Genomic DNA, 17,659 nt, shown 5'->3' on the forward strand with positions numbered 1-17,659 from the left:
CTGGAGACCTTCAGAGAGTCAGACCGAGGCCTCAGGCTCAGGGTCTGACCTTCCCTTCCCTTCCAGTGCCACCTCCTCAGTTCTCCATCCTTGCTGTGGTCCTCAATTCCGGCTCTGTTTTCTTTGTTGGTGTGCTCATTGCACACAAGGTGGTTCATATGTGAGGGGGTAGAAGAAGTGCTCAGGTAGGGAAGGGAGTGGGTGATCTTGTCCACTGGGGGCTTTCATGTGCCAGGGAGAACTTGCCCTGCCTGGTTAATGGGAATTATCATCCACACACACGGGTGTTGCCCAGAGGGCATTTGGTCCAGTCCCCCTTCATCTCCTTTCCTCATTTTTCCCAGGCCTGACCTGGGACTTTACTCACAGTTCTGGAAACTTCCCTGTTCTGCAGGATTAGAAGATTCCTTTAGGACTTCTGACCTGGCTACTCCCTGGTCCCACCTGACGCTTCTTCCCACAGGAGGACAAGGAGGAAGCTACACTCAGGCTGCAAGTAAGTGTGGTCAAGGCTTGGATCCCTGAGCCCTGGGAATGGTGTAGATGGAGCCCATGGGGGAGTCACTCTCATCAGTTTCTCCTGTGGTCTCATCTCTCACCAAGTTTTGTTGTGTTCTCCCCCAGGCAGCCACAGTCCCTGTGCTCTGAAGTGTATCTCCGCCCCTATAGGTGAGACCCTGGAGAATTGCAGTGGGGGTGGGGATTGAGGCAGAGAGGCTGGGACTATGCAATGGGGATGCTTTCAGGAGGACATCTTGGGAATGCAGTGGACCATTGATAATGTTAACACTCGGGTAATGAGTGAGCTGTCAGGGGTGAAGATGCCACCACATCCTAGCAGGGGCCAGGACAGGCGGAGGGGTCCCGCCCAGTTTCTTACACCTCAAGCCAACCATGAGGTATTTCTAAACCTCCTCCTCTTCTGCAGGTCCAATGCTTTTTCAGTCCCACTCAGAAGCTCCTTCTCCATGGAACTGTATTTATTGGGGTGTTGTTCTGACACTCTTTACACTGTGTGAAATTTGAATTACTTTATTCTGGGGCTTGATGTTAATTGACTTCCCATCATTTTATATTGTGTACCCTGTCATTCTTGTTACACACACACACACACACACACGCACATTCCCCTCTCCTTGGGAACCAGACCCTCACTCAGCACTGGGGTTACTCTGGCCCTCTGTCTCTGGTCCCCTCAGAGCCTCCCTCTCTGCAGTGTCTCTACTCAGCGGTGTCTGAGCAGCCCCAGGAGTCCCTGCACCTCCTGCCTCTGCCCTTGTGGGCAACCAGCCCCTCACCCTGCATGACAGTGAGGAGGCGAAGGCCAAGTCCTGAGGTCAGTGACCAATGGAGGAGACAATTTACCTTTTTCTTTTCTTTTCCCCCTCATTGTATTATTCAGTTGAGGTTAGCATTGGTTTACACACTGCATGTGTTCAGAGGCAAGGGTCACATCTCTTCAGATGTTTGTTACCAAATCACACCCACCCTAAGGGCACCCGTAGTCTTCACTATAGTCTGTTGGGCCCTCTCCCTACTTTGTTTCCTACTCTTACCCCCAGCCATAGCTTCAATTCTGCAGTCATATATATAGAATATGCTTTGGTTTAGTTTCATCTGTCCCAACTTTGTTTCTTTATATTCCAAATATGAATGAAATCATCTGTATGTAACTTTTTCCTTCAAATTTATTTCACTTAGTATAATCCCATCCACATCTATCCATATTGTTGCAAATTCAATTATTTCATCTTTTTCACAGCTGAGTAGTATTCCACGGTGTGTATAGCTTGTGTTCTTTATCCCCTCATCTGCCGTTGGGCACTTAGTTTGTCTCCATCGCTTGGTTATGGTAGACAGCGCTGCAGTGACCGTAGGAGGCGCACATTCCTCGGAATTAGTGTTTTTACCTTCTTTGGATAAATACTATGGAATGGGATGCTTGACCATGGGACAGGTCTATTTTGAGGAACCTTCATTTTTTTTTTCCATAGGGGCAGGACCAATGTGCTATCCATAGAAAACAGAGGTACCAAGTTACCGCCCTGCCTAAGGAAAGGAGGAGCTAAGCAGGGATGAAAAGCGAAGGAAGAGGAGGAAGACGTGGAGCAAGATGGGGAAAGGAGGCTAGAGGAGGTGCATGGAGCAGAGAGACATGTGAAGAAGAAACCACGCCTTGCTTCTCACTTGGACTTGTGCCACGGAGCTGGGGACATGGAAAGAGTCATGTGAAAGAGATTAAAAACACGGGTGAGAGACTCATGGGGATGCTGACAATGGCAGCTGTTATCTTGTTGTGGATTTTGATTTTGTTCTTTTCCTTCCAGACTTGCCTGGCCCCTCCTGCCCCTTTCCCATGGGTCTCTACCAGTAGGTGCCTTAGCCTTGTGGCAGGCGTTCGGGCCCCAGTGGGCCTGCTTTGGGCCCAGCCTGTTTGGCTGGGCATTTACCCATGAGGGGTAGGTAACTGTGGGTGCTTCACTTGGGAACTATTCTAACTATATTCTTTCTCTTCTTCTCTCTATTGCACACTGATTCTCTGTTTTATAGTAATTGTATTAAAGTTCTTTTCTATTGAAGGTCTTACGCTTTAGTGTATGTTTTGTCTTTATGCAGCTGATGGCAGATCCCATGTAGAGTGTGCAGTTTTGAGGGTCCAGGGAACCCCTCATTCTGCCCACTGACAGGACAAGACATCATTCCCACCCACCATGTGCCAGAATTCCTTTTCCTCCACACCTTTCAATGGGTCATTCTCACAGATGTGAGGTGGGAACTCACTGTGGTTTTATTTATTTTTTAAAGAATTATTTATTTATTTTTTTAAAGATTTATTTATTGATTGATTTATACATACATACATACAAGCACTGGGTACAGTCAGAAGCGCGGGAGGGTGAGAGAATCCACCAGAGCCAGAGCGGGGGGCAGAGCAGGCAGAAGGACCGAAGTACACTGCTGAGGGGAGCAGCGGGCGGCAGGAGAGGTCTGCGCGCCATGTGGGAAGCCTCCTCTGGTGGTCGGGGAGCAGCCGGGGATCGAACTGGCACTGCAGAGGCTGCGGGCAGCTTCGCAACCCGGCGCTCAACCGCTGCGCCACCGGGGAGGCCCAATAATTATTTATTTATTTATACAAGCACTGGGTACAGTCAGAAGCACAGGCAGGTGAGAGAATTCACCAAAGCCAGAGCAGGGAACAGAACAGGCAGGCTGTCGAAGAAATACACTGCTGAGGGGAGCAGCAAGAAAGGCAGGTGAGGTCTGTTGCGCCATGTGGGACCCTCGCCTGCGGCCGGGGATCAAACTGGCTGGCAGAGGCTGCTGGCAGCTTCGCAGCCCATTGCTCAACCGCTGCGCCACCAGGGGAGGCCTTTATTGTGGTTTGAATTGGCATTTTTCTGACAGCACATGATGATAAACTTGTATCCATATATCTATTGGCCACACGTGTATCTTTTTTAGAAAAGTACCTATTTAGCTCCTCTCCTCTGTTTTGAGGTGTTTTCTTGTTTTGGAGTTCTTTGTAGATCTTGGATATTATATCCATGTTGGATTGATGATGTACAAATAGTTTCTCCAATTTGATACTGTCTTTTCATTTTAACGATAGTTTCCTTCACTATGTAGAAGCTTTTTAGTCTGATGTGATTCCATTGGTTTCTTTTTGCTTTTGCTTCCTTGGAGCACAGAAGACACTATGGGCAGTGAAAATACTCTGTATGATATTCTCATGATGGACACAGGACATTACACATGTGTCCAACACCCCAAGAACGGACAACACCAGAGTAAACCCAAAGGGAAACCATGACTTTGCAACTATGACGAGCAGGTCTATTACTTGTAACCCACATGTCAGTCTGGTCTTAACACCTAGTTTGGTCATGATGTGTGAATAGTTTTACAAGTTGAGGAATGAAATGCAATTTACTTTAGAAAGCATATTTCATGCTCATACAAGGACATTTAAATAACACTCAAGGATACACATAAGTCATTCCCCTCCACCCTCAAACACCCCAGTCAGCCAGTATCTGCTCAAAACCTAGCAATTTATCTTTTCTCTTCCAAATATATGTATCTCCATGCTCCTGTCTGGGCAATACTGTTTGTTTTCCCATCAGTAAAGGAGTTCAGGTCACAGAGTTGGGGGGAAACATTTGCAAATCACGAATCTGACAAAGGACTGTATCTACAAAAAAATGCCGAAAACTCAATGATCAGAAAGAAATAACCCAATTTTAATAAGGACAAAAATAGTGTAATAAATGAACAGCACTTCATCTGTAAAAATGTACAAAACTTCTATACAAACAGCAACTGTATTCATAGAAAAGTGAAAATATGAACAAATGCTCACTATCACAGTTAAGAACAGTGATACCATCACACCTAGGAGAGAATGAAAATGCAAACTCTGCACAATACCAGGTGCTGTCCAGGGTGTGAACAAAAGAAGCCTCATTACATTCATTTTTTAAATTTTTTTTATTTATATAAGAGCTGGGGTACAGGCCCAAGTCGCGGGAGAGTGAGAAGGTTCACCAGAGACCTGATTCACCAGATCTGGTGAATCAGGATTCACCAGAGTGGGGAGCAGAACAGACAGACGGACTGAAAGCACTGCTGAGGGGAGCAGCGGGCAAGAGAGGAGATGTCTGCCCCGCCATGTGGGAGTCTTCCTGGCTGGCCGGGAATCGAACCTGCACTGCGGAGGCTGGGGACAGCTTCACAGCACTGCGTTCAACCCACTGTGCCATCGTGGAGGGCCCTCATCACATTCATTTTAAAAGATGCTTTAGGGGCTGAGAGACACATCAGAGCCCTGGGCACTATTGTTGCCTGGTTGAGAACAAAACAGAACCTGGTAAGAGATGACACCACAGGAGGGACTGATGAGGGTGACTCCCCCATGGAGTCCATTTACACTGTCCCCAGGGGCTCAGGGTCAAACCATTGATCTACACTTACCTAGAGCCTGAGTGTAGCTTCCTCCTTGTCTCCCTGTGGGTAGAAAAATCATGTGAGACCAGAGAGCAGTCAGGTCAGAAGCCGAAAGGAATCTTCTAATCCTGCACCACAGGGAAGTTTCCAGAACTGGGACTAAAGACCCAGGTCAGTACTGGTGAAAAAGAAGAAAGGAGGCGAGGGGGGACTGGAGCAAATGCTCTCTGGGCAACACACGTGTGTGGATGGCACTTCCCAAAAAACAGGTAGGGCAAGTTCTGCCTGGGACATGGAAGCCCCCAGTGGACAAGATCCCCCACTCCTTTCCCTACCTGAGAGTTTCTTCCTCCACATCACAGCTGCAGCCACCACAGCTCCAGGGAGCACAGCTCCAAGAAGAACCAGGCCAGCAATGATGCCCGCGGTGGGGATGGAGGACTGAGGAGGGGGCACTGGAAGGGAAGGAAGATCATACCCTGAGCCCCAGACCTTATCCTGACCCTCTGAAGGGCTCCAGAAGGGCTCCTGATGGCCCTGAGAACAGCCTCAGTGCCCACATCCTCCTCCTTACCCCATCTCAGGACTTGGGGCTCCAGTAGTCCCTCATGCTGCACGTGGCACGTGTATCTCTGCTCCTCTCCAGAAGGCACCACCACAGCCGCCCACTTCTGGAAGGTTCCATCTCCCCCAGGCCTGGTGTCCACCAGCTCCATCTCCTGGGTCAGGTCCTCCCCATCTCGCTGCCAGGTCAGGGTGATGTCCGCAGGGTAGAAGCCCAGGGCCCAGCACTTCAGGGTGACCTCACCCTCAGAGGTGGGGTGGTGGGTCATGCGTGTCTTTGGGGGATCTGAGGTGGTAAATCAGAAAACTCACTTTATGTTTCCTCCATGGACACTGAAGAATCCTCATGAGACCATCCTCACAATGGACAAGACAACTAGTGTGGCAGGAAAAAGCATAAAATGTAAAAAACAGGTTAATCTGGGGAATCTGTGAGATTCTCCTATTCCTTAGAAAGTCCTAGAATGAGGATGAGAACCCAGGGTAGGATGAAGCAGAGGGAGGGGAACACAGACTTTTTATTCCTGACCTGGGTGGAAGGTGAATGACACAGAAAAGCAGGAATCACATAACTGAAAATGTTCTCAGACCAGAAACAAGACTGAGAGAGAAACTCGTGGTTCTCAAACAGGCCCCTGGTCAAAAGGACCCGGTGACGTGTGAGGTCAGGGACTGTCTGTCTTTCTCAGGAGAGACGGGATCCCTTCACTGTCCTTCAGGAGAAGCCGGAGTCTCTGGGAGTCTCTCTCGTGCAGAACATGAAACCCAGGGGAGCCCCCCTCTCGGCACTAGAGAGAGGACTCATTTCCCGCAGTGACTCCAGGCAGGGGGGCCCGGGAGCCTCCAGGCCCCTCTTACCCGTGCGCTGCAGAGTCTCCTTCCCGTACTCCAGGAATCTGCGCAGCCACTCCACGCACCTGACCCCCACATAGTTCCTGAAGTGCTCTGCCACACCCTGGGCCTCCCACTCTCGCCAGGTGATCTGAGCAGCCGTGTCTGCTGTGGTCCAGGAGCGCAGGTCCTCGTTCAGGGCGATGTAATCGGCACCGTCGTAGGCGAACTGGCTGTATCCGCGGAGGAGGAGCCCGTCGGGCCCCACATCGCAGCCAGACATCCTCTGGAAGGTGTGAGAGCCTGTCCCCGCCCGCGTCACCCTGAGATCACCCTGCCTGCACCCACCCTGAATAAACTAAACCGAATGAAACCGGGTGAAAGTCCCGCTGACTGTTCCCAGGGACCCGGGCAGGTTGTGGAGAAGCCTGGAGGGGGAGACCCTAAGCGAAGCCCCCCCACCCCCCCCCCGTCCGTGGGGATGGGGGTGCTGACCTGGCCCGGACCCGCACCAGCTCACCGGTCTCACTCTGGTTGTAGAGGCTGCGCAGGGAGTCCAGTTGCGCTCGGAACCTCAGTGTGTTGTCCCTTTGGTGCTGCGTCTCCTCGTCCTGCTCCTCCTGCCCGACCTGCTCCATCCATGGCGCCCGCGTCTCCACACTCTGGCCCGGGGAGTCGCTGTCAAACCGCCCGAACTGCGTGTCGTCCACGTACCCCACGGCGATGAAGCGGGGCTGACCGGGACCAGGCCCGGACATCGCGGTGTAGAAAAGCCTCATGGAGTGGGGGCCTGGGGGCGGGAGGGGAGACCCGGGCTATTCTTCTCCCCTTCAGGGGCTCGAGTCCCAGGGCGCGAGACAGAAAGTGGGTGAAAGATGAGCGAGAGTGAAAAGCGGCTGCGGGACGAAAATGGCCGGGACTCGGGGGGCCAGAGGAGGCTGGGGTCTCGGGGGACGGAAAGGGGCCAGGACGGGGCGGGGCCGACGTTGGGGGACAACTAGGGCGGCGGCGAGGTCGCGCCTTTCCCATGCCCGCCCACGCCCTCGCTCCCGCCTCTGGGAGCGCCCTGTCCCCTCCCAACCGGCACTCACCCGCCCGGGTCTCCCTCGGGGCCGCGGCCACCGCGAGCAGGAGCAGGAGGGCTGCGCCCCCCATCCCCCAGGACGCGCCTCCACCCGGGCTGGGGAGACGGAGTCCCGGCGGGCGGGCGAGGGCTTTGGAACGGGAGCCGCGGGGCTGCTGATTGGCTGCTCTGGAGACCTCCAGGCAATGGGGAGTGAGCCCCGGGGTGAGTCACCAGTATCCAGGAAGGAGGACCCGACAAGAGCTGTGAGAAGTGAAACTGGGGAAGTGAGGAAGCCCCGACAGTCACCTTCCAGCCCCAGACAGCGCCCTGGGGACTGAGACCTTGAGAGCCACACCCCGAGACCCTCCTCTCCTGCACCTTCTCCCGAGTCACACCGTCTCCCGAGTCCAGGCCCAGGAACTGGGTCAGCGATTCTCAAACCTTTTTCTTTCAGGGTGTCTCTACAGTCTCACAAATTATTAAGGATCCCATGTATAATTTTTATGTGGGCTATACCGTTAAATATTTACTTTACTAGAATAAAGGCGCTTTAAGATGGAATTACTTCTTTACTTTAGAATATTAATAACCAATGTATGCTAACAAAGCATTTTTAAGAAAATAACTAAGTTTTACCTTAGCAAATGCCAAAATAGTGAAAGGCAAATGGTGTCTAAGTGATGTTATAAAAATAGTTTTGACCTCCTGGATCCCGGAAAAGGTTCTCGGTGACCTCAAGGATTCCACAGACCGACTCTGGAAATGCTTTTCTCAGTGAACCAGGGAGAGTCTCCCAAGTGTCCTCTGCCAGCATCCATCTCTTTGGTTTGGATTTCCTATTTCCAAAGTTTTTCTTAGAGTTTTGCCCCTGTACTCCCTGGAAGAGAACTCATTTCAGAGATGATGAGAGAGAGTCTTCAGTCTGAGAAGGGAGTTGGAGAGACAGGTGCTTCCCTTTGGAACTGGGACAGTTTATGAGTCCGAGGCACCAGACCCACTGATAATCTTCTTTGATTTTGTTTTTCACCTGCTTAGTATGTATTTCCATCCAGGGACCTCACCTCCTCTTTAAGAGAGATAATATTGGCCCCTTGACTTTACATGTGTTTAATGCATCTGACTTGATGCTCCCAAAGCATGAAGAGCTGTGCTGTCAAACAGAATGTTCTGGAAGAAAAAAATGTTCTATATATGTACTGACCAATATGGTGCCTCTAACTATTGAACACTTGACATGTGGCTCATGAGCTGAGATGTTGCATATTTAACTATGTATCATTTAAAATTAAAAAGCCATATGTGGCTAGTAACTACCATATTGACAGTACATATCTACAATGTTCTTAACTTTCAGTATCTGCCCCCCAATACTTTGTTGTATAATAAAATAGTATAATAAAATATAATGTATAATAAAATTATCTTCTTGTGGAAATCATGAATTTTTCTACATGGGGTTTAAGTATATCCTTAAAATATGGCATGTCCAAATAGTTTAATTAACATGTATTTTAACAACAGAGAGAGAGAGGTGCAATCCCAAATCTGAATACAAACTCTGTCAAATCCCTGAATGACCACTAAACTGTGCTGAGGTGTGGGACACTCAAGAGAAACTGCTGGAAAACCAGAAAGAACTTAGAGGGTGTTCTACCCTTGAGTGACAGACTCATCCTGGTGCAATCTGTGATTCTGCACGTATGACTCATGACTTCCCCGATCCACACAAGCTCAGAGAACCAGAAGAAAAATCTTACTGACTTGAGGAATCAAACATCAGATTTCGTGGCAGTCTTTGGGTATTTGAGTACACCAGGAATAAGATAACCAACAAGTGAGTGAATGCCAACATCTGGGTAGACACTGTCCAAAACCTTGGTTGACCATTGAATCGCATGGAGACAAAAAACCTGGGTTGACCATTGAATCACATGGAGACAAGTCAAACCCTTCAAGACCTAGGATGAAAATGCAGCAAGTAGAGACTGAAGCAACAGAGCAGGAGCCCAGCTGTGCACACTGCAGGGGCAGATTTCGCCTGGTTCAGGCAAATGTCCAACTTCAGTGGGCAAGAAAAGGAATCCCCAGAAAAATAAGAGTCCAGATGTGTTAAATCTTATATCTTTCACGTATTTAGATTTAAGCCTGTTTTCTTCATGGTGCTTCTTTGAATAAAGCCTGACTATTCTCTACAAGGTATCGGCATAATTTTCTTTCTTTGACAAAAAGGATATAAATATTTAGTGGCCAGATGATAGACAGTAGAAGTTTTTCAAATCTTCACAGGTTTTTTTTATATACTCAAGAGGTCAAGACCAATTCCCCTCCTGTGAGTCCCCGGACTTGCTGGCTCCCTGCTCATGGAGGAGGCTGGGGTGCCTTTGCTACTTCACAGTGAGTGAGGCTCAAAAGGCTCCACGATCTCCTGCTTGATCTCTCCTGCTCCTCTCTGGGGAAGACATTTGCTGTGCTGCGTGGGCACTCAGATAAGGATATGCTCACATGGTGAGGAACTGAAGCTTTTTCTAGCAGCCACATGGATGAATCTTTATGAAGATCCTTCCATGTCCATCAAGCCTTTTCTTCGGCCTGACATCGTGATTGCAGCCCCGTGAGACCCCGAGCTGGAACCACCACTGGGGTACAGGCCAGAGGTGTGGAGGGTGAGAGGATTCACCAGAGACAGAGTGGGGAACAGAACAGGGAGACTGACTGAAATACACTGCTGAGGGCAGCAGTGGGCAAGACAGGAGAGGTCTGCTGTGCCATGTGGGTAGTTTCCTGGCCGGGGATCAAACTTGTGCTGCAGAGGCTGTGGAGAGCTTCATAGGTTGTATCTTAAACCCTTGCACAACCAGGGAGGCCCATAAATAAATAAAATCTTAAACAACAAAAGAAGTCTTTGAAAAAGAAGTTATGAGTGTGGAAGACCTGGGCTTGGGTCCTAGGTCTGTGTCATGCTAAATATGGGAATGTTTCCACTCTTACCTGTAAAATGGGACTAATAGAGTCTTGGTTGTCTGCCTCACCCAGGTGATAAGAGGATTATGCTTAAACTTACAGTAATGTAGAAGTGAACTATATATTGCTTACAAGAAATGAAGTTTCAATATAAAGACACATTGAAAATAAATTTATGGAAAAAAGATAATCTATGATAATAGACATCATAAGGAGATTGGAGTGGTTCTATTAAAATCAGCCATAAAAGATTTCAAAATAGAATTCATTGGCAGATATAGAGAACTCCCTCATGGTGATAAAATCTAACAGAGTGAGAAACTTCAGAGTACAGATAGAAAGGAGACACGGTTGCCTGGCTGGGGTATGGAAAGAGGATCAAATATAAAGGTGCAGCTATTGCCAAGAGCTAAGACATGGAAACAACCTAAATGCCCAAAACCAGATGTCTGCATCAAGAAGATGTGCTATATATACACGAGGGAATACTACTCGGCAATCAAAAAAAGATAAAGATGCCATTTGCAGTAACACAGATGGAGCTGGAAGGGATTATGCTCAGTGAAATATAAGTCAGAAGGAAAAGGAAAAATACTGGATGGTTTTACTTAGAGGAGGAACATAGGAAACCATACAAGGGATGGGTGAAAAAAGACAAAACTAGCAGCAAACGATACATTGGAGACATTCATCTGGGGAGGGAAGAGCAGCAGAGTCTGTGGTGATGTTCCCGGGTGTCCTGGTGGAGGCACTTTCTTGGGGACAACACCTGAGAGGAGAAATCAAACATTGTATAAAATTGAAGAACAATGTAAAAATACATAAATAAATTTCAAAAAAATATATAAAGGAGCAGGAGACATTTTGGGATGAGGGGGCTGTGCAGTCTGTGTTCTATGGTAGTTCCAGGATTATATTTATTTAGAATATTCATTTATCTGTCTATTTATTCTATTATTTATATTTACCTAACTGTCCATCTAAAATTGGTAAATTTTATTTCATGTAAAGATCTTAAGAAATAAAAGCAGGGAGAAAGAAGACAAAGTTAATACACTAGAGTGAATTAAAAACAGAGAATTCATTGCTAGGAGTTCTGTCCCAAGGAATGTTAACGGATTTCTTCCAGGCCTCGGGAATGACAGTAGATAATAACTCACACATTACAGCAGTAACTAGCAACAGAGACATGCAGAGTACTTTTTTTGAGGCTTGTCTTAACATATTGAACAGATATGATTGCTTACATTTTTTGTTTTATACTTTTATTTGGCTTGTGTTTATTTTGGTTTAACATATATATTACATGAATAACATCACGGTGGTTAAATAGAACTATATTGCTGTAAATTTCCTATATGTTATGGGATGTAGTTCCATTAAGTAGATATTGAAAAATGAAAGATAAAGTATTTACAACAATAAAAAGTACTGAAATAAATATATTTAAAGCACATGAAGAATTAATTTCACAGAAAAATATTTCCTTAAATCAAATAAAGGTAGAAAATGATAAAATGGAATGAAAAAGTTGTGAGACAATGAAAAAATAAACATCAAAACGACAGACAAATCTAACCATATCAAAAACCGGATGGTCTCACTCATAGCAGGAATTTAGAAAATCTAAATAAGGGACCAGGAAAAAGACTACTTATAATAAAGTAAAAATCAAAACCAACAAGCAACTATAAACCAGAGACACACTGTGGGGCGGGGGCGTGAGGAGAGGAGGGATTAGGGTCAAAAAAAGGGGGGCAGGAATTGTACGGGGAATATAACCAAGATGAAAATGCATACATTGTGCAAAAATGAAAATGAAAAATGATGTAAAAAATAGATAAAATAAAATAAAAATAAAAATAAAGAAATTAGGCACTGCCGGCGCCATGAGATGTGGCCCCCTGAGCGCCCAGCTTAGTGGCCTTAGAGGCTTGCTTGGGTCAGGCAGAGTCCAGACCCCGCCAGGAGGGCGCGCGCGATGCGGCTGGGCTCAGGGACCTTCGCCGCTGGCCTCATAGTGATTGTGGTGCTGGGGTCGCGCTGTTCCTTTGGGGTTTCTCCACGGCCCCAAGTTTGTTCTGCTCCTAGAACTGAGCACCTAACAGAGCCCCCAGTGCCCGAACCCGCAGCCGGTGCAGCTTCCGACTGAACCAAGCTCCCACCACCCGTCCTCAGTAAAGTTGTTATTATACTAAAAAAAAAAAAAAAAAAATTAACTAAATCCCAATGAAAGCCTGTGATTCTCTGGCACATATTAAAAAAAAACTAGAAACAACAAATGTTGGCGAATATGTGGAGATAAAGGAACTCTCCTGCACTGCTGGTGGGAGTGCAAACTGGTCCAGCCACTATGGAGAGCTGTGTGGAGATTTCTGGACCTACTAAACATAGAGCTTCCATAGGATCCAGCAATTCCACTCCTAGGTATTTACCCAAAGTACACAGAAACATTAATTCCAAAGGGCACCTGCACCCCTATGTTTATAGCAGCACCATTTACAATAGCTAAGCTTTGGCAACAACCCAAATGCCCAAAATAGATGACTGGATCAAGAAGATGTGGTACATATACACCATGGAATATTACTCAGCATTCAAAAAAGATAAACTCATGCCATTTGCAGCAACTTGGATGGAGCTGGAAGGGATCATGCTCAGCAAAATAAGCCAGAAAGAAAAAGAAAAATACCAGATGGTCTCACTCATAGCAGGAATCTAGAAAACCTAAATAAGGGACCAGGAAAAAGAATAATTGCAATAAAGTAAAAATCAAAATCAGGGCCTCCCCGGTGGCGCAGTGGTTGACCGCTGGGTTGCCAAGCTGCTTGCAGCCTCTGCAGTGCCAGTTGGATCCCCGGCTGCTCCCCAGCCACCGCACAAGGATCCCACATGGCAGCGCAGACCTCTCCTGCCGCCCGCTGCTCCCCTCAGCAGTGTACTTCGGTCCTTCTGCCTGTTCTGTTCCCTGCTCTGGCTCCGGTTAATTCTCTCACCCTCCCGCTCTTCTGACTGTACCCAGTGCTTGTATAAATAAATAAATAAATCTTTAACAACAACAACAAAAAAAATCAAAATCAACAAGCAACTATAGACCAGAGACACACTACAGTGGGGGGCGGGGGGAGGAGAAGGGGGATTAGGGTCAGAATAAGGGGGGTGGGAATTGTATGGGGAATACAACCAAAAAGAAAATGCATACATTATACAAAAATGAAAAATGATGTAAGAATTATATAAAATGTTTTAAAAAGCCTGTGATTATCAGATTGGACAATATCAAGGAGATTTGTATTCTATGTGTGTTAGAAAGACTTTCTATACAAACAAATATAGGTTAAAACTGAAAGGGTGAAAGGATACGCCAAGGAAATAGAAAGCAGAACCACAAACCTTTACTGTCATTGCAGGAGGCGGCAGGAGCAAGGCCTGAGGGACCCAGACAGCAGGTCCCTGCCTCTCTGTCCAGGAGGGAGGGGGACAGCAGAATGTGGGGGCCACAGTGGATCTGGGGAAGGACTCTGGGTGCTGGAGGAAGGGGGTGGTGTGGTCACTACCTCTGAAGAGATGGGAGCCTGTTCCCTACATGAATTGTAAATCAATGTTACTGCAATTTGAAAAACAGCCCTCAGCAAAGGGACAGGGAGTGGAAGAGAAAAATATCTACTTTGGTAATTTCGATGGGAAATTATTCCCCTAAATCACACACAGTACTGTAAATCAGTGTTACTTCAATTAAAAAAAAAAATTAAAATAAGCCTCAGGAAAGGAACGGGGAGCTGAAGGGAAAAGCATCTGCTTTGCGGTCTCCAGGGTGTGGTCATCGAGGGGCTGCAGAGAGAGGCTGTGGGGAGAGAAGATGGCGCCTCAGACACGGGGCAGCTCCAGAGCTGCCTCTCCTCTCCCCCACTCCCCCCACCTCGGCCTGGTGCCAGGGCTGCTCACAGGGCATCTCACCCCCTCCCCCAGTGATGCTCAGCCCCAGCTCACCCTCTCAGCCTGAGTCACACACACACCCAGCCTCTCCCCTGGCTGCCAGACTAGGACAGCGCCGCAGCGCCCCCGTGTGGCCACGGGGCTGAGGACAAGGGGAGAGAACCCTGTGATCTCCCAGGTTCTCCTTGAGCTCCCACAAGGACAGGGCTGTGCACAGGGTGGGGAGCAGCATACAGCTTCTGGTTCTCAGTCTGACCTGTTTCCTAATACACGCTGACGTGATGAAGGTCTCCTGTCTCACCCGCTGCTCCCCTCAGCAGTGTATTTCATCAGTCACCTGTTCTGTTCCCCGCTCTGTCTCTGGTGAATCCTCTCACCCTCCCGCACATCTGGCCTGCGCACTGGTTCTTGTATGCATGAATAAATAAATCTTTAAAAAAATAGGGTCTAGAAGTACCTGAGCTGTAGTGTCATCACTGATCCATACAAGGTGTTTAGCCTTAATAAGATCCTTAACGGATCACTGGAGGAGGGGGGAGGTTAAGGCAATACACTAAAAACGCTTTCTTAAGGGACACATTGGAGAGTGTTATCTGATTCTTAATAAAGGCTAAACCTGGATTCCAGTGTCTAGGATGCAAGGGCCGAGCTCCAGGTTGTGTTTGTGTCCTGTGATGAGTCCCTGTCTCATTCACCCGCAGGTGCTCTCCAGTCTATTACCCTCTTTTCTCTCTGTTTTATGGCTTATTGCTCTCCAACATTTTCTACTTGTTCCACCAGTTCACTCGTGTATTGTCCATGTTTTCACTGTCATTTGAGATCCTTGAAGGTAGGATAATTCTCCCATGAACACATTTCCTCAAATGTAGTGCATGGCTAGAAATATTTGCTGAAGTAATGAAGAAATGTACTGGCCTCTCTCTCATTACCTCTCCATTCACATCCTATTCCACCATCAGTTCCCCCCTGTATCTTTTGATTCTTCTATCTCTGTCCCTTCCCCAGACCTCATCACTTCCCTTAGGCTCTTGACCCAGACTAACAACTTCTCCTAGATGATCCTGTAGGGGAGGGTTTTAGACCCTTCCTTCCATCTGGAGAACATTAGGTTGAAACAATCCAACCTCAAAAGAAATCACTGAAAATAGTCAACCTTTCACAGGCTAACACTGCTAAATATACAGCCTCATGCATTATTATGCCCATAGTTGCTCCTTCTCGTCAAAAATGGACTTCTGACCAGGGAATGAGGATGAGGTAGGAGGAGAAAACTCCTTCCTGCCACATTATCCAACAAGCATTACTGGTGATATGTTGGAACGCACCAGTGTTGGAAGCCAGAGGAGGAAGGTAAATCTCAGTGGAGGCATTACCATGTCTAAGCGAAGAATTTATCCCTGATGAAGTGTTGATCAAAACTGGATTTAGACTAAATATTTATATAGCCTCATTACTTCCAAACACCTTACTAAGAGATTTCTCTTCCATTATCTCTTGTAATCCTCCAAAGAGCCCTTTAATTTACTACCATTGGTCACTGGTCTTATCATCAGAGCTAGATTACTAAGACCACTGGAACAGGAACCAGGTCTTTTGTTCTCTTAATTCTTTTCGCTTGATATTTTGTCCAAACATCACAGCACAAAACACAATACTGGGAGGAACAGCCAACACTGGTTGATTGATTAGTTCCTCTAGTCAGCGATTTTCCTCCCCTCTGAAAATACTCTCCTCCTTTAGCTTTTCTATCTTTAACAGTTATATGCATAGCCTACTTCTTGCCCTTAACTTTGGGTTCTTCCTTCCCTCTGTGAGAAATGCCTTTTCCTTCGTTCTTTGCAGACATCACCTATTTGAAAACAATATAACTTGGTGGCTGGGTGGCGGACTTGTAAGAACAAGATCCACAAAATAGCCATGTGACATTGGGCACATTAACACTTTGTGTCTGTTTCCCTACAGTGAAATGGTACTAAAAATAAATAATTCTATAATTGTTGTAAGAGTTCTTGTAAAGAGTTGAAATAGAAAGAGTTGATTATCATAGAGTTAAAACCTAATTAAAGACAAAGCACAACATCTCAAACGTAAAGTCAAACTGCAGAGAATATTTGGGAGAGAAGAAAATAAGTTCTCACCAAATGATAGCTGGTAGGGTACTTGGATTGTAGGCAAAAGAAATTGCATTTGACTGGTTGAAACCCCCAAGCCCACACCAAATGTTATTTACTAGCGTTCTAACTGGCTCAGAGGTAACCAGTCAACATTCGGAAGGATGGCCATACAGGGATCTCAAGTGTTGAAATTCATTTAAGATATCCTGGGGGATGCACTGGGATGATTTTGATCCAACTGTCTTCCATTCTGATCTTGGTCTAGAAAATCTGGGTTATGTCTTTTTTTTGAAGAAGAAGAAGGAGTGGAAAAGTACATGATTAACAGTCACCAAAGATCATGTAGAATGGGGCAGGGGTTGAAATCTCTACTGCTATGGAAATAAATTACCACACAGCCAGTGGCTTAAAATAACACAAATTTGTTATTTTATTGTTCTGGAGATCAGAAGTTCAAAATTAACCTCAGTGGACCAAAATCAAGACCTTGGTAGTCCAGTGTCCCTGCCATCTGCTCTGAGAATTTTATAGAACATATGGTAATCACAGCAGGATTATTCCCTCATCTTTGTCATATAAAGTAACCTGATCCATGGGACAATAACCCACCTTAGGCACAAGTCCTGCCCATATGCAAAGGAAGAGGATTATATACACCCTTTGTGCGTCTAAAAATGAACCCTTTAGTAAGTAGAATGGGTGTAGACTGTTACACAGATTGTAGTACAACCTAGGAGGTGTAGGCACAAAGGTGTGTATGTGAATTTAAGAGCAATTATGTGTAAAAGTGTCGAAGGAAGGAGGAGAGAAAATGGGGTTCAGAAAGGAGATGATTTCTGAACTGAGTTTTAATAGACAAGAATTCATCTCTAATGGGAGCTACACATGTATACCTAAGAGAAGCCAAATTCAGATTTCTGAGATTAAGACTAATGCTTTACTCTAGACCACAGATGAATTCCCAAAAATGCCAGAAATTAAGTCCAGGCAGAAATAATCATTTAATCAGTCAGTCAGGCCACCTTGCCTTGCTTTGTGATTTAAAGGGGCTTAGAGAATACATCTGGATCCCCTTTCAAAAGCTTATTGAATCTTGAAATTCTTGTTATCTTAGGATTACTAGTGATTTTCAGGATCTTTTTGCTAAAAAATGCCATAAAAGAGCAGGCATGTGTGGTGTTGCTGGGAGGAAAAGTAGTCATACTATTGTCTAGATGGCACAGTAGTTGAATTCAATAATCAG

General features: G+C 46.5%; 1 protein-coding gene and 1 pseudogene across 2 annotated transcripts in view; both read right to left on the reverse strand.

The window, feature by feature from the left end:
- Positions 1-4,948: 4,948 nt before the first annotated feature.
- Positions 4,949-17,659, reverse strand: part of LOC311188285 (class I histocompatibility antigen, Gogo-OKO alpha chain-like) — a gene marked incomplete at both ends in the record, with an annotated part of 222,670 nt that continues 209,959 nt past the window's right edge. The window contains 4 exons of the mRNA XM_084259420.1: positions 4,949-5,004; positions 5,280-5,399; positions 5,519-5,794; positions 6,367-6,642. Of these exons, the coding sequence (XP_084115546.1) occupies positions 4,949-5,004; positions 5,280-5,399; positions 5,519-5,794; positions 6,367-6,642 (728 nt within the window). The remainder of the gene's footprint in view (positions 5,005-5,279; positions 5,400-5,518; positions 5,795-6,366; positions 6,643-17,659) is intronic.
- LOC311167654 (class I histocompatibility antigen, Gogo-OKO alpha chain-like) overlaps positions 6,698-17,659 on the reverse strand; it is a 220,523-nt pseudogene continuing 209,561 nt past the window's right edge. Inside the window, exons 6-8 of the transcript in view lie at positions 7,054-7,129; positions 6,835-6,999; positions 6,698-6,767 (exon numbers count right to left, since the gene is read on the reverse strand). The product of the transcript in view is annotated as a class I histocompatibility antigen, Gogo-OKO alpha chain-like (transcript). The remainder of the gene's footprint in view (positions 6,768-6,834; positions 7,000-7,053; positions 7,130-17,659) is intronic.

This window comes from Talpa europaea, assembly GCF_964194135.1.
Source record: "Talpa europaea genome assembly, chromosome: 2".
Lineage (NCBI taxonomy): Eukaryota > Metazoa > Chordata > Mammalia > Eulipotyphla > Talpidae > Talpa > Talpa europaea.